At 42.3% G+C, this 22025-nt stretch overlaps 1 protein-coding gene across 2 annotated transcripts in view; it reads right to left on the bottom strand.

The window, feature by feature from the left end:
* The window catches only part of TMEFF2 (transmembrane protein with EGF like and two follistatin like domains 2), a 326923-nt gene that overhangs the window by 88632 nt on the left and 216266 nt on the right, over positions 1 to 22025 (bottom strand). For both annotated transcript variants that reach the window (XM_040562211.1, XM_040562212.1), the window contains one exon: positions 21911 to 21937. In XM_040562211.1, coding sequence (XP_040418145.1) covers positions 21911 to 21937 — 27 coding nt within the window. The remainder of the gene's footprint in view (positions 1 to 21910; positions 21938 to 22025) is intronic.

Raw genomic sequence — 22025 nt, 5'->3', positions numbered from 1 at the left:
ATCTCCAGAACAAGACTCTCCATTTGTATTTGTACAATGCTTGCTAACCAGAAGACTCTCCCAGAGAGGCTAGTTTTCTAAATTAGGTGCTCCTCTTAGCTTTCTAAACCTCTTGACTCCCTAAGATCTGAACCTTATCAATGACTGTTTCTTTCGGCTTCAACTTACACCTCAGTGCTCACCTTCAATTCTCTCACACTTTGGTCCCATGCAAGGTGGGATAACCTTGTGCTACTTCTTGATCATTAAGGCACAGAAACAGCCATGGTATCTGCTTCTTTGTCCCAGTCAACACATTTACACAAAGCACACAAAGCCGCAAACAAGGCCCCTTGCAGCTTAGTCCTGAGGGAGCTACACCCTCCCTTGCTTCAGGGATGGGGTACAGATGTACCCTGTATTTTACCATCTTGCCCCGGCAGCAGAAGGCTTTTACCATGGCTGTTTACCACTGTACCCATTGCTGCAGTTGGCTGCCTTGTTTTTGCTGGGCCATGAGTTCACTGGCCAGATCATACACGCATATATCACTTCTGCATATACCCTACCAGCTGCAGGATCAGGCCATGACTGCCTGGGTCAGTCAAGCCTGCAATGGCTCAGCTTGCTACTGAAGGGGAAAAAACAAGTATGTGGCATATAAAGAAGCTTGTCAAGGTGCACCCTGTGCAAAAGCTAGCAAACTTGTGCTGAAAATTAAATAAAAAAACTACCAAAAAAAAAAAAAAAAGATACTACTCTGCTTCCCAGTGCACCACACCAAGTTCTGACCTCAGACATCACATCTGATTTCCATTATAGGAAAATCAAGAAAGCCTGACCCTGTCGCACAGATACGCTCTTTGAAAGGAAACGAGCTTGCTATTTGTCTCAGTGTGTTCAGCAGGGACATGCTCTCCCACGTTTTGGAAACAAATAGCTCTGTAAACCCAGCAGTATTGAGCACAGTGTGATCTAAGTGAACTAAATACTCTACCTTGGTATTTGCATTTTCCCCTTTATCAAAACAAATAGTAATCCACTCATTAAATCCAGTATTTCTGGAATTAATTCAGCAGTCATTACAAATCACCTTTAATTGGATTAGCTATAATTACAATAAAATAATTCCCTGAAATCATAAGAAGTTATATTTGTAAGTTGTTTTTTTTTTTTTTTTAATAGAGATACAAATGTGAGGCGAACATATTAGAGCCAAGAAACACTTCAGAGGTAACTATCAACCCCTCCTCACTCTCATTCTTGTCGAGCATGCCTGTGCATTGCCTGCTTTTGGCCCTGGTGGACCTGCTGTGTGCTTAGCCCTGACAGGCCCCAATTAGCCAAAAGAGTGATTTATGTCTGCTCTGCCGCCTGGCCTGGCCTGGCCTGGCCCATGCTGTGGCAGTCCCTGAAGAGGTGACTCCTCTCCTCAGGCATCGACCTGCCCCTGATGGCAGGGCATCAAAGCCAGGCCTGTGTTTCCCAATTGGACATTTTCCTCAGCGCAACATGACAGGACTTTATGGGGCCAATTCCTCACAAGTTAGGCACCCACAAACTATTTACTGTACTCCGGGCCTAATCGCCATCTTGAGAACATATCCAGGCCCTGTCCTGAAGTGCCGGTAGTGCTGTGATTTTGGGCATGAATTTCAACCTAGGTCAATAATCAACTCGACCAACAATTCCTCTGCCTTTGGAAGGCATTATTTCATAGCCAAAGGTGCCATGGACCAAATTTGCCTCTCAGGTTGGCTCTGCCTCTGCTGACACACATCAACACGACTCCAGTGACGCTGGCCAACATCGGCCGGAGTCTGGAGCACAACGTGTACAAGAGGCAAGATCCCTTGCCCTGCACATGAGTTTATAGCCTCAGAAGCCATCCAGGTTTCTCTGCTCATATTCTGATATGATATCAAACGTTGTGTAAGGAAGGAATCAAACAAAATGGGGCAATGACCTATGGGCATGGCTGACCCTGGACAAACAGAGTAAATTTGCTGGAAATAGAGGGTTTGCATTCGAGACCTTCACTCTTAAAACAAAATTACATGGCACATTGGCAGGAGCCCTGACCCTGCTCTAACACCAGTCACAATTTCACATTTAATACATGCCGTAAAAATAGCACATTTGATTCGCACGAGCATGTCATGTCACATAAATGTAACAGCATGCTGCAAGTTACATTTGCTACCACTTGTATGAACGTGCTGCCCTCCCTTCCACGTGCCCCAGTTCTCATAGCTCCTTGTGAACAAAAGTACAGCAGGAGTTAATCAGACTGAGCAATCTGGAAATGCATTTTGAAATAAGAGAAGTCAAATTAGCTACTATGAAGTATAAAGCACAAAAAGTTCCATAGAAAAAAGAGGGAGTTGAACCAGGTGCTGTATTTTTAAAAATACTCATAAATTATGCACATTTTATGCAATCTTACTTTGTCTAAAGCTCTAGCGTTTCTTTTTAACTAATCCCTTAAAACAAAACATTTCTCTAGGGCTTTCAACAGCATCTCTTCTTCCTTTGCTGTTGCTAATACATACCCCTCTGATCTGATCCATCTCCTGCTCCCCATTTCCCACAAAAGGTTCAGGGCTGGTGGTGCAATGTTTGTTCCACTTAAAAAGCAATTTTTTTTTTTTCCCTGAGGAAGAGAGAAGTGGGACTGAGGACCACCGTTTAACTGCACAGCAGCTACAGCATCAAACACAGGTTCGCCTATCCTGCCCACCTTTTTTGCTATACATCAGGGGAAGCTGGGCCAGGAGCTCCTGGAGGCCAGCAAGGGACAAGGGTGGCTGTTTCTAGAGGGAGAACCTCAGCTTTGTGCCCCTCTTTGGCTCAGGGCCCCCATGTGAGAGCCAGCTGAACCAATCCCTAGAGAAACATCACGTAATGGTGGCTCGAAACGTCTCTCTGGAGAAGACATGAGAGTCGACTCTGAGGTACTAATCCTACAACCATCTCATCTAAGTAGGTGGTGGCTGCCCTTCCTCAGCCCCTTCCCCGAGGCACTTCTGGACGGGGTTTGGCCCCATGCTGAGCCATTTCAATGCAACAGTCAGCAGAGGATGAAGCAGCGGACACGCCAGCAGTTTTCTGCTGGTGTGGTGTACTGAGGCCAGGAAAACAGCAAGGCCAGCAAAATGCAGGGCAGGACCTCGGCAGCCCGCAGCGAGATGAGCCGAGATTGCTGTGCTTGTCAGAATGGCCAGATCAATATGTAAAGGAGAAAGAGGGTAGAGAAAGAGTAATTAGGAAAAATAAAGCACTGCTTTCCTCAGTTTCTCTTCAACCTCGATTGCCAATCATGGCACAAATGCTCACGGAGCTCATATTTAGGACCTTTGTTCAAGAAATTGCGTGCCCCAATTCATTTTGCTTACAGTGTGTATACTGTGTGAAAATACAGCCTCTGACTTGACGCTCAGACATTAGGCAGACATTAAGTATGTTAATATTGCAGTTGTAATTACATGATTTTTTCTTCTAATTTTGGAAGGATAATTCTTTGGAATAATTACTCCGAGTCTAACGAAGTTCTGGGAAATGTCTGAGTCACCAAGAATCACATCTGCACTCCAGTAAAAAGGCTTGGTGAAATTTTGAACATTTTTATTCCTACTAATTACTAGAGCTGGGAAAAGCAAAAGGGATCCGTTGGTTTCTGCCTTTAAGAAACACACAGTCTGTTTGGAAGATGCTACAGGGATTTCCTCTAATGGAAATAGTATAGTTGCTATGAGAAGTTTCTAACAAAATTTGCTGAAGGTTTTCCAATTCACAATTAGAACAGTATGCTTATATGATACTCTCATGCTTAAAGAGCACATAGCCAAATTACTAACAAATCTCTCTCAAATCTTACAGGCTTTCCACACAGAACTCCTGCAGAGTCACAGACAAAGCGCAGGAAAACATGCAGTCCACACCATGCAGACAACTTGAGTTTGTAGCACAGTCACTGCATAATAGGACACTAAAATACTCCCAAAAGAACTGAAGAAAAATTGCATATAACCGAAACTGCCATTTAAATGTCAGACTTGCAGAATCCCACCTCTGAATTTGCTTATTTCAGAGCAACCAGTAACCCTTGAACAAACAAACAAATGAAAAACAAATGGAACTTTTTGGTGTTCAGAAAATATGATTTTGTAACCGAAAGGTCTAACGTTTTAACAAAGTCATCAGCAGATGAAATAAAGTTCAAGTGGAGCTATTGTACTTTATTCTCCTCCTTCCTTGCCCATTTGTAATGGGGATTTATTTCAGTAGCTCAGGGTCTCTCTCGGTACTGCTTGTGTGTTACCCATGGGTCTGGAGTCCTCTATTCATTCACATTATTTGAATAATAATGCATATGTATAATCCTCCTTCCTCCTGTAACTGTTCTACTTGAAGAACCAATTAATTCTATTTGTTACTTCCTGCTGTATTATTTCTTCTCTACAAGCTGGAATCCCTTTAGGATCCAGCCCTGTCTGCCCTTGACTACTGATGATTTCCTTGGATTTTCAATCATCAGAGCCTCTTCCTGTGGATTTTAGAGCATTATTGAGATTGTCAATTTTAATAATTCAGGTTTTCATAGGCTGTGCCTGCAGCAGGCCTTAAAAAAATAAAAAAGAACAATCATGCTTTCTTTCAGTTTAAAAATGAACAGACCATTATTTTGTTATTTTTTAAAAAATGTAAGTAACCTAATCTTTTATATTGTACGTTGATATATTATGTGCTACCTACACAAACACTGACACAGCCCTTCTCTTCTGTTAATGGCCAAAGCAACAGCCACAAAGTGCCCCAATCTTTATCCTTGTATGTAAAGAAACAACCAGGCTGGCAAAGAGAGGTGGGGATTCCACAAGAACCAAGTAAGGAAAGGATCAGCCATTTAAATGACTTTACAGAAAACACCGAGTGCTATTCTTCTTTGAATCCATAACCTGTTAAGGAATGGTACAAGCCATTGTATCTGATACAGCTACCTGACAACTTCTATCAAAACATTATGGATGAAAAGCATTTAGTATGTTTTCAGGAATTCTGCTGTTGTGTAAACACCCAACTACATGGTCTGTAAGCACTTGAATAGATACTTAAAGGCACAAGATTTAGAAACAAAGGCATTTCCTGAGGCATCACACTTTAGGGAACCCAGTTTCAGATTTGCTTGTACTCCCTTTTTCCCTATTGCATGACAAGGAGAAGCATTAAATGCTGAAATACCCCTGTGACAGGGCAGATGGATTAGTTTAAGTGAGGACAAGGTAGCTAGATGTCAGATTTCAGGCAGAGCTACAGGACCAGGCTCTCTCCCAGAACTGCAGCAGATGAAGTTTTAAACCTCTGATCAATGCCATGGGTCTGCCTATAAGCAGAGCACTCTGGCTTGGAGTGGATGAAGGGCGTTAAAAACCTTTCCTGTTCTTCTGCTTATGTGAACAGCACAGTAACACCTTTAGTTTTAGCAAGGGTTTCTACTGATCTTCGATAGTTTAACAAAAACTATAAATGTGAACAGAAATGCCACTTTCCCTAGGTACTCTTCCCATATCACTACCACCACTTGGGGCTGAGAACAAGAGACAAGTAAATGAGCAGCTTTTTCCTTTCTTTCCGTTGCTTTAGTGTCACTGGCCACAGGAGGCCAAGCTCTGCAGGATGTGGCCCCCCTCCCACTGCCTGTGTGATGTTAAGGTGCCCACAGTGCCCACGATTTGCAATGGGAAGGTTCGATGACCAAAAACGTGGCTGTGGGGCGTAAGAGACTTCTTGCTAAACCTAAGAAAACCTGTGCTTCAGGAAGCTGTGACATCTGGGCTCTGGGCATCTCCTCCCAAGCAGCAGCAATGCATCCCTTCTTCTACTACGCCTGGCTGTGCCACGTCACAACAGGAACAATTTGGACCCCAGCATGCTACTACCTCTAAATGGGGAATGTCAAATTGTTTCCCTTTCTTTGGTTTGACCATGACCTTTAAAAACAACTGTTTTTTTTTTTAATTCTTTGTGGCAGTGCAAAATTAGCTTTAGATCTGAGTTTCCAATTACGCCTCCCTGTAAATAAGCAGCACATCTGCTGTCAGAGCTGTGCAGATACTGAGAGGCTCATGCTGCTGAAGTTATCCAGGACCAGCTGAGATTCAGCTCCGCCCCAGTTTTACCCAAATAATGATTTCCAAATTAAACCCGCCATAAGGCCACTGATCAGACCAAGAGAAAGCTTACAATATCTGTAAGCTTTCAAAAGCTGCCTTCGTTTCCTCCTTTTAGTTATTGATCTATGCGAGTGTATGAGTTGATCTGTTTTGAAGGGAGCATTATTAAAAAAGAGGACACACTGCAGCCAGTTATGTCAGGTTATGGGAACGCACCGCAGTCAATCGTCTAACAATTTGTAACACTACTCCTTATAAATAAAACTAATAATGTCCCATTAGCATATAAAATAGCATACAAAATATACAGGGAGGAAATGGACAAGTTGAAATGCTGGGAAAGAAAACGTTCTCAAGCATGGAAGTGCCTCCCTAAAGGCCACATCTCTTTTGCAGGAGAACTGAAGCTGAAAGGAGTGGACAGATGCATACAAAACAAGAACCAGCATAGGAAAGGGTCCTGCATGAGCTGACAGCTCTTGTGTTCAGCCCTTAGAATCCCAGAAAAAGAGGATATTCAGGGAAATGATGAGAAACGCATTTCATTCTGGCAAGGGGACCATTAAGCTCACGATCATATCGCCGGAGCCCAGGATTCATATTCACAGTTGATTCTCACATACAAACACATCTTCTTCTTCTATGAGACCATTCATGTTCGCATCTATGAACGTCGACGCAAAAGCCAAGCATTCACTGGTAGGTTTTAGCAAGTAATTTCCCACTAGGGTAGTTCAAGGATGAAGCTTCTTTCACCTTCTTTGCAAACAGCTGCTCCTGGCTATCACCAGTGACATGATTTGGAAATACATTGACCCCAGTCTGATTCATTATGAATATTCACATAGGAACATAAAAACTGTGTGCATGCATTTATACACAGTAATGCACACAAAATATGCATTAGGCTGCCTTGTAATGCTCATACCTACAAAAGGTTAAATAGCCCTAGGTGACAGAGAGCTATTTAAATGGACCTTTTTATAATGGCAAACAATAATGCATTCTGGTTACCTTCTGACATGGCTTCCTTCCAGTCAGCATTACGGAGAATTACTACCTGATTTTAATACATCTTGGTTCAATTTCATGCAGGCTTATTGTCTTCTAATTATCAACACAACAATTTGATCTGCATCCAGATTAAGGCACTGCCCTGACTTCTAACACCAGAGCAAGGCATGTGGTGGTGCGCTGATTTCTCAAGCAGTAAGCAGTTTGCTGTTGTCTCACATCCCCAAGGCACAAATAAGCAGATGCTGCATTAAAGCTTGTTTTACAAAACTGCTTCAGTTGTGATATACATTTTTAATATAATATACAGAGTGCATTAAAGTGAAAACTACCAGGGCCAGAAAACTCATACAAATTCATTAGCAAGGCCAGCTTCTCAATTAAGCTGAGTTGAAGACTAGATCTAGTTGAAAAGAATTGTCCAGAGCAGCTGAAACGAGCGAAAAGCTTGATCATGTTTGCCATACGTGAGCATAGCTTGGTTTAACATTTCAGGTTTTTGAGCATAGGTTGGGATTGTTTCTCAGCAAGGACAAGCCTCACTGACCTTTCTCTTCCTTTCATCACAAGGATACTGTGGTTGGCTTGAAAGCTTGAATTTTGTAGAATATTGCTATCCTGAGCGTAAAAGCAGAGGCGAAGCTTTTCAGATACAGAACGGGTTCTGCGTAGGAAACACCAGCAGCCAAATATTTTGGAGCACCTGCTGACATGCCTTCATTCACGGGTAGGTTTCAAAGATCAGAAATTACATATTTTGCTTAAGAAAGACAAGCCAAAGGAGAAAGCCACATTTTCACTCTCTTCAGCTTATTTGCATTTCTTATCCACGCTCTTCTCCCTCAATTGACATTGTCAGTTATAGGATAACTGAAGAGCACCTCTGGAGTACTCTGTAGTTAATCCGCTGCACTGCCTGTAAACTATATGGTGAAGTGGCAATTACACCAGGAGCTTTTATAAAGCACAGGCTTTGCTCTTGCTGCAAACGGAGGTGAATCTTTGTCGCGCACTTTGAAGAAACTCAAGTTACCAGAGGATTATTGTTACAAATACGTTTAAAGATGATGCAATGTAAAATATATCAAAAATTATTCCAGTCAGCAACAGATTAAGGATTACAAAAAGCATCTGCTGGCTGCCTCTGGTAAAACATTACATTCGTCTCGACTTTATTTCTGGGATACCTGGCTACTGCTCCTAAGAGCTGCGTTGTTGCACAAGGCTGCTATAGATTACCTTAAAGGAAGAGAAGCTGTGTAACACAGCCTTCTGCAGCACAGTCACAGGATTGCTGTCCTTTATGAAGCCCTCCAGCACTGAATCTTTCCAGACAATGACAACACATCACAGTAAACGGGATGAGTTGACAGAATAGTTTTCTCCCTCACTGCTGGCTCTTTCTTCTTTAGTTTTTCCCTTCGCTGTATCTCTTGGATTCCCAAAAGCTGCTCACCACGCCAGGGTGGCCTGTGACATCTTCCCCCTCTTGACACCCACACGCGCGCATGAGAGTATGCTCACTTTGGTCTCCATGAGACCACAGCACCTTAATCACAATTTTCTTTTCTCATGGAAGATTAATAAAATGAGGGCTCCCAGTACTTTCGGCACGTTTATAAGTTCAGCTCAGACATCAAGCTGAACTGGTCCAAACCCTTGCAAATGACAATGAAAGTGACACTGAATCCTAAAAAAAAACAAGGAGAATTTTCATCACCTGCCCCTCTCTGAGATCCTGCCATTTGACAAATGACAGAACAAAATGACTTGCCTGTGCCTTAATTTCAGGCTAGAATTGGTGTGGATTTATGCAGTGACACTTGTATCATACGTGCTAGCAGCTTCTACCGCCGTACCAGTTGTGGGCACTAATTTAACCTGACCTTAACAACTTGTGCAATCTGACAGCTCCCCATGCTGTTCACCTGCTGGCAGATCAGAGTCTGCCGAGGCTTTTGCGTTCCCTCCACGTCCCTTCAAATTAACAGCATACGATCAGTCAGTCCTACGGTGCCGCTAAACACAGAAACAGCAGAGATGATTTTCTGCGGCCCTGTCTTGAAGTCACAGCACTCCAAAGGGAAGGGAGAAAATGCGGATTATATGCCTCATCACCATGCGATGTCCAAGACAAATGAGGGTGCATATTCCTAATTGCTTGAATTGCACAAGCAATCTCTTCTTCTAGAAAGAAGAGACTTCTGAAAAGTTTAATGAACCACGATGAAAAGATTTTTTGTACCACCATTTTTCCTGCCCCTAGGATCAATCAATTTTATTTTTAAGATAAAACAAAATCTCTCCTTCCTATGAATTAGGTTAAAAAGGAATGAGGCAGGAATATCTAAAGATAAAGACAGCAAAACACGATGATGGTGAATTTCTATGTTACTACGTGTCTGGGTTTCTTCCCATTTCTTTCTCAACTCTGAATCTTCTTGTTTTGTGTAATTGCTTTTAAATAACTATAATGTTCTAGAAAATGACTTCGTATTTTCTTTCTAATGCTTAAATTACTGAAAGATTTTTTTTCAGCATTACTTCCACATTAAGGGTATTTGTTTTTTGTCTGCCCTGACACTAGCTCGAGACAAAACGTAGATCATTCTCAATCTAGTTGACTTCTGTAAAAAAAGACATAGCTTAGGACTGGACTGCCTGACTGCCTAGTGAAATCAAGAGCATCTCTTTTAACCAACACATGCTGCAGTGCAGCAGACAAGATGGAAAAGAGATACTTAAACTGTAAGTGTAGGGTAGATGGACAGGCACAAAGTAAAAAATCCTGTTGAAGACTGCATCTTGCTTGTTAAAAGTGTTACTTACAAGTAGTAAGAACAAGTGTCTTAAATATTAAAACCTTTCACATCTTATGTACTATTGTGAACTCAAAAATTGCTCATGGTATTGTTTTCAAGTAGCAAAAATCCTCCTCAAGGATTTTTCCTTTTAGAAGGAAAATATTCGCCCAAAAGCACCTGCCATCCAGATAAAGACATCCAGAGAAGAGTACTTTATAGCAGAGGGGTTAGAAAATGCTGCAGCTTTCCAACCCGTATCCATATTTAATGGTAATGGGTTCACTTACAGATGTACTTCTGATTGGAAAAGTTTTTTTTTTTTCCTGTGTAAAATGCTCTCTTTTTAACAGAAATGTTTTTGCTGCTGCCTATTGGTGATGCTTAGACATCTGGTCATTTGGTGCCCTCACCTTTAGCAGAATGCTCAGGTGTTAGGATCGAGGGCCTTAAATGTCACCTACTTCACATGCTATAGCCTAGTAGAGCATAGCACGTGAATGGTAAATGAAAACCAAAGGAAAATACCCAAATGTGTTTTTCCAGGACCCACAGCATAGGCAAGTTGTGAGCTCCCCCTGCTGACACGAGGGAGCCCTGCCTGGCACCACCACTGCCACCACAGCTGGGCCACCAATGCCACAGCAAGATGCTCACCACCAGCGGGAAGAAGCCAGAAAGAGCTCTGACACCAAGGCTGGAGCCATGTGCAGCTCAGCCCCGGCATCTGAGATCTCATGGTTTGACATCCTAACTGGCTGAGTGCCCTTGGCTCCTTTTGGGAAACCAACTACGGGCAGTGCAGGAGAGAGCTGGGTCAAAAGGGGTTAGCATGCCAGGGGTGCTGGGCATGGTGGCAGCTGGCTTCTTCCCTGCCACTACCCAGGTGGAAGCTCCCAGCACAACTCCTTCTCACGGATGGCTCAATGGGGCCATCTACACCACATCTCCTGCTGAGCACCTCCAGTGCTGCCTGCAAAGGCTTCATATGGCAATCCTCCCACTGGCTTTTAAAGGTCCCCTTCTGCTCCTTGGAGTGACTGGAAGACACTACCCTTGAATTCCTGAGCCACCAAACGCAGTCCTGTCCCGCTGAGCCACAGTTTCACTTCCAGCACAAATACCCTGGTACATCACCACCGATGCTGGCACATCAGGTCACAGAAGGAGAGAGAAGATACCAAGGAGAAGCTTTCTGAGAGCCAAGGAAGGAAAAGAAGACTAACAAAAACTTTGAAAAAACCTGTGCCAAAACCACCTTAGACACATATCCATGACTAAGCATTATAGCTACGCTGCTGCTGCTGTGCAGAGGGTGCTGATCTCTGGTCATGCCCTAAAAGCACTGATGCAACAATACGCACAGATTAATTGCTGAGAAGCTTACATATTAATAGCAGAAGTTTTGGTGAGAAATGTGAAAATCTGTAGGCACTGGAGCAATAAAAAAGAACTGGGGCCGTATGGTGAGTGAGTAAAGTCTGCTGAAGAATGGTATATTTCTGCCTTTGACTGGGACTTTCCAGAGCTGTCAGCTGAGCTGCAGAATTAGAAACCTAACATTGCAGCAGTCAGTTTTTAGATTTCAAGCTGTTCAAATGACTTGTCTCCAGGGAGGAATATCTAGCATGCAGGAATCAATAGCAAAACAGGTAAAGATGCCAATGTCTGGGGGCAGCCGCCCCAACACAACGCCCCAGTCAGCCAGGCCAACCTACTGAGAAGATGTAAGAGAGGGTGATGGAAAATCGTGCTCTCTCTTTGAATCAGTACAAGAGATGCTATGTACTATTCACTATATATGTGAAATTGTGGCTTGACTATACCCGATTCCACATTACAGACTGATCTTCCATACCCCCTCAGTTCACACTGTGGCAGTGCTCCGAGCTACTCTCCAGTGAGAATCTAAAAGAGCCCATTTATCATATCTTCACCCCTGAATGCATTACAAGTGACATCGCTTAATTTTAGCCAATCTGAACAGCTAATTAGATGTAAACAGATTGAAAAATTGTACACACGGGACAACTCATTTTTCAAAAGGCCACTAATCTAAACAAACCTTAGTCCATCCATTTAGTTCAACATTTGTCTAAATAAATTACAACATAGACTTGTCCTGCACTGGCCTTGTGATTCACACAATGGGCTCCCTCCTCTTTTGATGAAAATCTCAGGCGCAGTACAAAAGAATAAGTTATTTGTTTATCAAGACTCTGTAAGAAACAAAGATGAAGATGCCTCTGAGTCTAGTGGAAGACTTGTATGAGCCGAAGCAATTAATCTCTCCCACCTCCCAAAGCCATCTCACACAGTAATACATCAAAGCCAGGGAGGCTTTTTGTAATAACAGATAAAATCAAATGATATTTAATTGTGATCAATACACATTCCAGCTTCAGAGCTCCTTGGGTGCGATCCTCCTCTCTGCTCCTGCCCCCTTATGCCAGAATAAACAGGCAGGAAAAGGATCCTGGTGCTGGATGTGGTTGTACCACTCACTGCCCTGAGAATCAGAGCAGCCCTACAGGCCAGAGGGGAGCCTGACGGTGCCCATCGTGACTCAAGAAGGTCAATGGCTGCTGAAGTTATCCAGCACAGGGCAACATCAAGAAGTCTTGGGATGAAATGCACCATAGCGCGGCCTATTTTTAAACACAGAGCAATCAGCAGGGCATTATGCGTGAGGTTTTCTATTTGCTACTAGAGCCCACATTTCCTCCATTACCTGCATATGTAAATGTACGCAATTAGATAGGAGAGAGCAGAGATGAAAGTGTTGTGGATTTTTAAATGAACAAACATTTTCACATCATCAGTCCAGGCTTCTTAACACAGAAATCTTGCTGAACATCATCTCAAACCTATTTGGCATGCAAACTAATCTACAGGACCTGGAATTAAGGGACTGCTGAGCACCTGCTGTGACCTGCCATGTGACACAGGCCCTGGGACTTCCAAACTCATCCTTGTTTGAGCAGAGCAATCTAGGCACACAACTGTCAAAACTTCAAGTAACAGAGAATCCGACATAACTTTTAATTGCTTGCTTCTATCTGCTGTTGCCTCCATTTCTAAGAGTCTAACCTTCGTTTCCAGCCTGACATCTTGTTAGACCTTTGTCTGTCAGAAAAAAGAACCCTTTTTCTGCTCATTTCTGTTCCCCACAGAGCTACTTACAGATTGTGTCCTACACGCCCCTTTCCTTTCCCCAGACAAAGCTCAGAGCATCAAAGCTTTCCCAGCAAGGCAGCTTCCCCACACCACCGCCCCAGCTGCACACAGGGGGCTCTCCTGCTGCTCAGGACCTTTGGAGCTGGAGGTGCTGCCTCCACTGCATCAACACAAAAGGTGGAGGCAATCTGACATCCTCGAGAGTCTGCTTCTTAAATATACAAGGATAACGGTAGCCCTTTGGGTTTACATAGGAATCTCACAAAAAGCCCATCAACTGCCAAGGCTCCAACTTTCTTTGTAGCATCACTGCTTCCATGGGGGTTTTCCCCCACCTTGCTCCTCTGGTTTCCCCTCTTTGTTCCACGGTTGTGGCATCACATTTGGCCCCATCAGAATGCCTACTCCTTCTTGTACCAGTGTGCGTAGCAAACGAGATCGGATTGTTTCTGTGATCTGTTCATTTCTTACCTCCCCAGCCACATCAGCGTGACCAATGAGTAATGTATGTTCCCACCCGAGCCACTGGCAAAGAGAAACAGACAAACAGCATGAGACTGATGCCTGTGCTGGCTGTATGAAAATGATAAATCCACTTACAATCATGTTGTGAAAGGCAGTTTTTACTCCACTAATTATGTACCATGTTAATTTTGCATGATTCTTGTTCCTTAATCATACTGTCATGTACTGGTATGCCAAATACTTCACTGACATCCACGTACACTACATCAATATTGCTGTCTTTATCAAGCAAATTTGTAGCTTCATAAATAACGTTTCAATTAATTGACAAAATCTGTTACATCAGCCCATATTGCTCAGCATTAGTTCTCATTTATTTCTTTATTAATCAGGTCTGGATCAGCACGTCCTGCTCTACCTCGATCAATGTCAGATTGACAAGCCTATAAATAACTAGATTTTTTCCCTACCCTTTTGAATACCCACATACCTACATTCTCTCAGACCTTTAGAACTCTTCCATGTTCTCAGATGTACTAAAAAACACAAATTAAGGTCCTTAGCTAGCTCTTTTTAAACTCCTGGCTCTAGTTATTTGGAGCTGCTGAAGTAAAAATGGTCCTGTTTCAGCAGCTGCTTGTTTTAATGGGTTTAAATAAGCACCATCATTGTCTAACTCACAAGTAGCTACAACAAGTGAGATCGAGGAGTCCAAAGCATTAAAAAAAAAAATCATGAAACATCATGGAAGAGTTCTGACATCTTTTTCCCCAGATCATACTATTTTCAAAATGCAATTTGGAGTTCTTCCTATTATGAAGTATTTAGGGCTTGTATTCAAGTGTTCTCCTGGCCAACAAGGACTAGAAACATTTTACAAGTTTGCTTTAAATGAGAACCAAGCATCTTCCATACCTATTCAAAAGCCTGGGCTGAGAGAGTGATGATATTATCTTAACTGGTTGCACTGTACCGTAAAACTCTAACTTGTCTGAATTTGATGAGTTGTTCTGAATTCTTGGGCTTGTGAAACACTCATTAAACTTACCCTATATGTGTGTTTACATAAAGTAGCCAGAAATCTCTAGTTTACCAAGTGTCTGGGAAGCAGTCATGCCCTTCTTGAAGATAAATTCCCACTGACTTCAAAGAGAGTAGGCAAAATTTCTGCTTTTATTTACTAATCTCTGAAAGGGAAGAAATCCTCTTAGACAAAAGGGAATTTAAGCATCTGATGCAGAATGCATTAAATTTTCCAGATGCAATGGAGGTCTGAAATGTAAGAGTTAAAGAAAAGCAACTACACAAACCTTGCAAGAGGACTTGGCAGTTTTCACCCTATTTGTTCTTTGTTAGATCTCATGAGAGCATCTAACAAATCCTATGTCACGCCAAAACCAGTTCAAAGCAAGTGCCTAGTGAATCAGCTTCTTCAAGCAATAAACCACAGAGAACGTAACTGAAAGATGCACAAGGATCTCAAGACCTTCTGGTCACTCCAGGACTGCCTCAGGCCCCACTTGTGGAAGACATCCACATTGAGAAGAAAGCTTTGAAGTCAATGGTATTTAAGGATGTGCTAAAAATTAAGCACATGCCTAAACACATACTCTGGCCCATGAAGTAACGATGTGTTCTGAGCAAGCGTAACAGAGCCCGTGGAAAGCTTGAGAAGCATCTTTCTTCCCTGTGGAAGAATTTCCTGTGTAGGAAAGCAAAACGATGAGCTAGATTCACCTCTCACTGTCAGCACGGCTAATCTCCCCACTTGTCACAGGGAAAATTAATCCAGGTTTACAGAGATGTAGCAGACGAATCTAGTCCACTACATTTCTCTTTTGCTCTGTTTACAGTAACAGACCAATAAATGAGTGTTTGTGATAGGATGCCCTCTTTTTAATCTGTTTGCTGGAGTATCATAGGATTTGTTTGCTGGTTTGATGACTTAGTTATTTGTGGATTTACAGATTGCACATGATTAGACAGCATATTTTGGATTTTTTTTAATTCAGTTTTGATGTGGATGGGTAGTTTGGATTTTTAAAGTGAAACCAGAGCATCCTCAGTATTTTTTTTTGGTGTAGGTGAGTATTCACAGCCTCCTTCTGTAGCTCTGAACAGTTTTAAAGAAGTACTAAAAAAAGTAAGAAATTGGATCATTTAAGAAAGCAGCTACGAATGGAAGTCATTCTGACCTCTTCTCAGCAAAAGGCTCGGGATCCTCAGGGTATCTTCGATTTGTTTTATTGGTGATTTTTTTTTTTTCGCAGGAATGACTGAAAAACAGGCCACATATCATTCACTATGGGCCAACTCTTTCCCATGATATTTCTCAGCGTTGACTGTCTACTTGATGGCAGTTGTGCATTCAAATCAAGAATACAGCACGGACTTTGGCCCATTAATAACAAAGTAAGCACAGGGATAAAGCACAACACATTTCATGGGATTCTGCACTATAATTTCAGAAGCAGTAGAAGCAGTAAGCAAAACACGGGCAGAACTTGGGCAACTAAATCCAAAACCAGCATCTTCCAAGCTGGTACTTATAAATAACCCCAGAGGGCTTCAAGTCCGGAGGAGCTCTGGGGAATTCGCTGGAACATCTCTGGCAAGCAGGGTCAATTAGCTCAGTGTTTAGCTCAACTTGACAGGAATCCAAAAGCAGGATATTCTTATCATTTCCATACCTTCCTAGGATTTCCAAAATATCTACTGCATCCCACCCAGTGCAAAACACCAACAGTGGAGACCTAAAAGTTCACTGCTTAGAAATGCCCAAGTACTTCCCATTCGGTCAACAAACATACACAAGATTCATCCTTTCCCAACTTTTTAAAGGCCACAAAGAGATGTTAACTGCCTTTTCCCGAGCTAAACTCTCACACAGGTCAGATGTGCACCAGCCCTGAACCAAAAGTCAAGTAATCACGTTAGGACAGTGAAAAGCTTGAGCTAATAAACCCAGCCTTTCACAGAGCTTATTGGTTTAGGCTCGGTGCCACGCCGTGGTTAACAAGGTAAAAACCTGTTTAACAAAGAAGACATATATTTGACCATCCACAGTCGGGTCAATCATTTAAGATTTAAACATTCCCTCCAGAGGTATTTACCCTGTCACACGCACGTTGCTTATAGTTGCTTTAGTACCTCCTGATACTGCTTTAAATTATACTAACCAAATGAAATTAGAGTAGAAGCAGTTTTCCTACTGCCTTATTGCAGTTGATAACAGCATGTGGGGTCTGCAAATATTCTTAACTCACATGAGAGAGCCCTGTATTACCTGTTATACCCAGCTAAAAAAAAAAAAGAAAAAAAGGACAGGATGTGCAGGCTCAAAACACAAATTCCCTTTCTTTTAAAAGTTAAATTGGAACAGCCCCATTATTTTCACATATACTAATACATGTGTATATGTGTGCAGGTCAGCATTGCATTTTATACACCATTTCATTCAAACCAATAAACACGCCAGGTTTTATGGAGTATTTTGGCTCAACTGCTGTTGCTAGGATGGTGTTTACAGCAATATTCATTGTGTTCTGCATAGCCCTGCCTATCAATCAACCCTGAAATAAAGCAGAAAGAGAAATCCAGGGAAAAGCAGCAGAGCTGCTGAATCCAAGGCAGTCACACAAATCCAGCATGGACACATGGGCAAAGGCAAGTGGGTCAAAGTAGCTGTTTGGCTGTTAATTAAACAAAAAGATATATGCATTGTATTATAGTTTGCCTTAAAAAACAATTCGGGCCTCACAGCATTAAGTTTTCTTTCTTCTCTTTTGACTGCATTAGTCTCTCAAGACGACTGTTGTTCCGCACAGATTCATAATATGTATGTGTTTACTCACACATTTCCAAGCCGACAGGAAAGGCAGACCAGAATTCCAAATCTATGATTTGATCTACATGTTGGCACCTACAAAGAGCTGCAGGACTCCAATTTTCTGGATAAGATTGAAGGCATAAGCCGAAGAGAACAAACAAACAAAAAAGCCATTCTCATCCTTAAAATACACAAACAAAATGATACAGAGAAAAAAAATGACTGCCCAAAAGGCTGTTGATTCTCAGGTATGCCTAACAGCAGCACATTAGGAATAACTTTAAGAACATTCTTTGTGGATTGCATGTGAGCCTGCTGACAAGCAGCGTGGTTCAAAAGACAGAGCACCAAAGCACCGTGCGTTATCCCCAGGTCAGCCACTGGAGCATGATGCAGCTTTCAGCCTTTGCCTAACTTGGACATTCAGGCTCTGCTTCACAGATTTCATCCTCTCCCTCACCGCAAAGAAGTGCCTCACGGTATCAGAGTGTACCATGCTGGAGCCCTAATCTTATAATTAGTGCCCCTAGATGCTACTCTAAAATAATGGTGACGATGATATTGATGAATTACGACTTGTTTATTCATTCAGCTTTAGTCTAGATCATGAAGAATTAACATAAAAACCAAACTCTGATAAGATCTGCATACCCAGGGGCCCTGTACGATTCCCATTAGAGTCAGTGGGACTTTAATGGAAATTGAATGAGGCTCTGAAACTAATTCGATGTAGGTGCTTGTGTATTGCAGCGCTGGGGGATCACAGACACCTGGCATGATCGGCACCCACAGTAAATCGATCAGGCTATGAATGCAAGCCAATCAACGGAGCTAAGAACATGGATAATACACAGAGGTGGAAAAAAGCCTTCAATGCAGAAAAGAAACCAAGCAAAGATGTTCTTAGTCTGTTAAGTACTATAATAAAATACTGCATCTTGAGTATGTCACTGTTTGAAGGCAGCTAGGAAACGAGCAAGAATTCATTATGAACTCACTCAAGACCAAAACATGAATCACTGGGTTCTAAAAAAAACCCGCCCAGTAGTCTAGAGAACGGCGTAGATGAAAATGAATGGAATCTCTTTAAATTACTCTGTATAAACTCTTTCACATTCATTCTTTCTGCCGCTGATTAGTATCTCTCTGTGATACTGGCTTTTAAATAATTCCACACTGTACTCAGTTTCTGCAATCAAAACACAGAAACAACTCTTGATTCTGCATTTTTAGTCTTCGTTTACTGGGGAAAAAATGTCTTCTGTGGTAAGAAACTTGACCACCTACTGTTCCTACCCATTTACTGGATACCCCCAAAAGTGACTGTGTGCCAATGGCTCAGTAACCCAATGACATTAAATTCCTCCCACCACTTTACAAATAAGGGGACTTTTGTATTGCTTCATTGAATATGTGATTGCTGCCTAAAGCAGTAAATACATCACCTCTGGAAAGCCCCCGGGATCATTAAAATGATAACAAGTTGGGACCCCCTGCTCCCAGCAACCCTGAAAGTAAAGCAGAAAACTGTAAGACCTAAATACTAAAGCTAGAAGAGCTTTCTGCAAACCCATATGGGAATGAGCAGAAGGGAAGCGTGGCTGGCAAAACATGACCTGTGGCTGTACTCTTTCTGCTCTATCCAGCTTACTGAGAAAAATGAGGCTTGTGTGACCACACGGTGTGATTGTGGACATCTGTCCACTGCACCAACCCCTTTCCAGGAATTCCTGAACCATCATCCAATTATGATTTCACCTGACAAAAACCCCATTGAGGAAAAAACAGGACTGAGAGCTGAACTGTTACCAGTCATGAGGTAAACCACCACAAAGCAATAAGGTTGTCATGTTCCAAGAACTGGAAAACATTGTGTCCTCTACCAGTTGGCAATTTAATTCCCCATTAGGTGTGTACCTTATCAGACCACATAAATCCAACCACAAGATAGAAGTCTGTTGGAAAGCTAGTATGCTCATTTTGTGGAATGATACACAGAAACGGTGCAGAAATCTATGGGAATAATATAGAGGGGCTCCAGTAAGAAGCAACATCCTTGTCCACCTACAAGTGCAGGAAAGCAGATGTTCCTGCCACTAAGGACAGTCCCCAGGTACTCACACTGATCACACTGAAGGATCACCCTTTATGGGTGCCCTCAAGTAGAAATCCACCCACCCTTTACCCAAGGAGAACGAGCCCTACCCAAATACTCTCCACGACCCAGATCCTTTTTCGCCAAGTACAGATGCTTTTGTACCAGATCACACAGCAAAGAAGAAGAGATCCCTATGACTTCCCAGCCCCACTGATGTTATTTGGCTGGATTTTGTTTGAAAAGTCTTTTCAACATGAGTCTCCTAACCCACCGGTTCCAGGAGGCTTTGCCCAGCCTGCCCAAGCCCCCAGCAGGCCTCTAGGGCCCCAGACACTGGTTGGCAGCTTGTTAACCAGGGCTGCTTGGAGAAGCTTAAGAAAGGCAATCTTGTTTGTCTCTTGTTTTTCTGAAAATTTTCAGAAGACCTCAGACTTCTCCCAGAACAACTTCCCACTCATGACTGTTGGAGTGGATTTTACAAGACTTGTTGTGATGACATCCAAAATTTATTACAGCTTTTACAACAAGACCATGTGTAGTAAAGAGTGATGTAGTGACAATATTTACTTGGCTGGATTTAGCTTCTTAGGGCACATAAATATACTTTTGCACTTTAAGAACAGCAGTGGCTGCCTACTAAATCTTGTATAATACAAGGCAGCTTTGTAGACCTTTAAGCACACACCAACTTGACTCTGTCTACTTCACAAATTTGCTTCCTTATTATCTGCCTAGTCAGTCCCCATGGTCCTGTTCTGCTCATCTTCTGTCAACCTCAGCTTTTAAAATGAAATTGTTTGGAAATCATGCTTTTAAAACCCTATGCCTTTTGAGTATGAAATTCATTCCTTTTAGGAAGTAGGCATGTGTGTTTCCCCATCTCCCCCAGTTATAAAACAGACTGGAAATCTTATTCATTTTCCTTAGTATGTACATGAAAAAGTCACACAAAATCCATCATTTGAAAATTGATTATTGACTGAGTGTGTGAAAATCCCATCTTAAATTGTAGATTTCTGTTAATCTGAGATCTGAATCAGGAATCTCTTTGATCTAGTCCAGTTCAGAAAAAATATTTAAAGGACATGAGAGCAAAATAGGAATAGCTAGACAAAATTTTTTAATGAGGTGTAATATTTTCAGTTGTGATTTCTGGGAGCCAAGTCTGAAGCATCTTAAAATGTTCTGATTTCCAGAAAACAAACCAAGTCCAGTCTCTGACAATTAGGTCCCTTGCAAATGCCCCATGCTCAGGCTGTTGATTACTTCACAGGTAAAAATAATACTTCACCTAAACGCTGCGCTCTCCAGCATGCTGGTTACCAAAACTACACGAAGACTGGGTGATACTTTACCAGATAGCAGAAATGTATTTAAAAAACTTGAATCCAGACAGGACTGACAGCCAGAACCGGCCAGAAAACTACATGAGAGCCCAGACCTGCTGGCTGCCTGATGCCGAATCCTGGCTCAGCTCCCAGTGGCCACCATAGTTGGAGGAGCCTGGCAGCATCCCAGCCCAATGCTGACCTTTCCCCTCACCTGCCATGGGTCTCCTACAGTGCCTGGGAAGAAATGAAGGTAACTCTTCAGGGCAACCCTCAACAGCCACCCAAACTAGCCCTGGTCTCCCAGGCTCCTGGGAAGCCCAACCCACCAGCCCCACAATGCAAGCATCTCCCAGAAGCCACGTTCCCTGCCCTAAGGTGAGGCACTACCCTGAACCACTACTTACACTTCCAAGAAGAACCGGTCGCACATCCCAGAATCAGTGTTAAATGAACAAAACAATAAAAAAATAAATAAAACCACAAAGCCAACCCTCGACTTAAATGCAAGTTTGCTACTGTTTTACAGCATCCCCCGTATGCAGCAAAGGGTTTGGACTATTTCCGTGTTTGTTTTTGCTGCTGCTGTTCTTACAAGAAACACATAATTCTTCTCTTGTGACATTTTTTCATATCTTTAAAAAAACGCTCTCCAGTACCACAAAATATTTGGCTTGAATCCTCCAGTGAAAGAAGCCAAAGGTTTGGCTCATGTTTTAAAAACAAAAGGAAATATTACTCTAAGCATAAAACAAACGAGTGCAACAGTAACAGTAGATGGAGATAGAGCTCCTAGCACAACGTATGAATAATTCCAAGTCCTATTAGAAGGAACACAGCTTTCTGAATTTCCCTAGAAAACAGCATGTCATTAACTAGGTTCCAGCTTGACAAAAATGCAAAATGTCACTTTTTCAGAAAAAAAGTCCAACAAAAGACAATATGTAGTGTAACAACAAAACTGCAAAGCATATCCCCTTAGAAGCTGAAATTGCAAAAGACAACGCGTGTACACATAAGCAGTGTTATTAAAAGATGGCTCTTACCTCCATCCCCAGATCCTGAGCCAGCATCTGAGAAAAGAACAGAATGAAATTTATATTCATGTGCTACCGTATGTCCTGTAAGCATGTAAGGCAAGATTGTTCAGTCAAATGTATT

The sequence above is a fragment of the Cygnus olor genome, chromosome 6 (genome assembly GCF_009769625.2).
Source record: "Cygnus olor isolate bCygOlo1 chromosome 6, bCygOlo1.pri.v2, whole genome shotgun sequence".
Classification (NCBI taxonomy): domain Eukaryota; kingdom Metazoa; phylum Chordata; class Aves; order Anseriformes; family Anatidae; genus Cygnus; species Cygnus olor.
The sequence above is the reverse complement of the archived record's forward strand: the minus strand, read 5'-3'. Positions and strand labels throughout refer to the sequence as shown.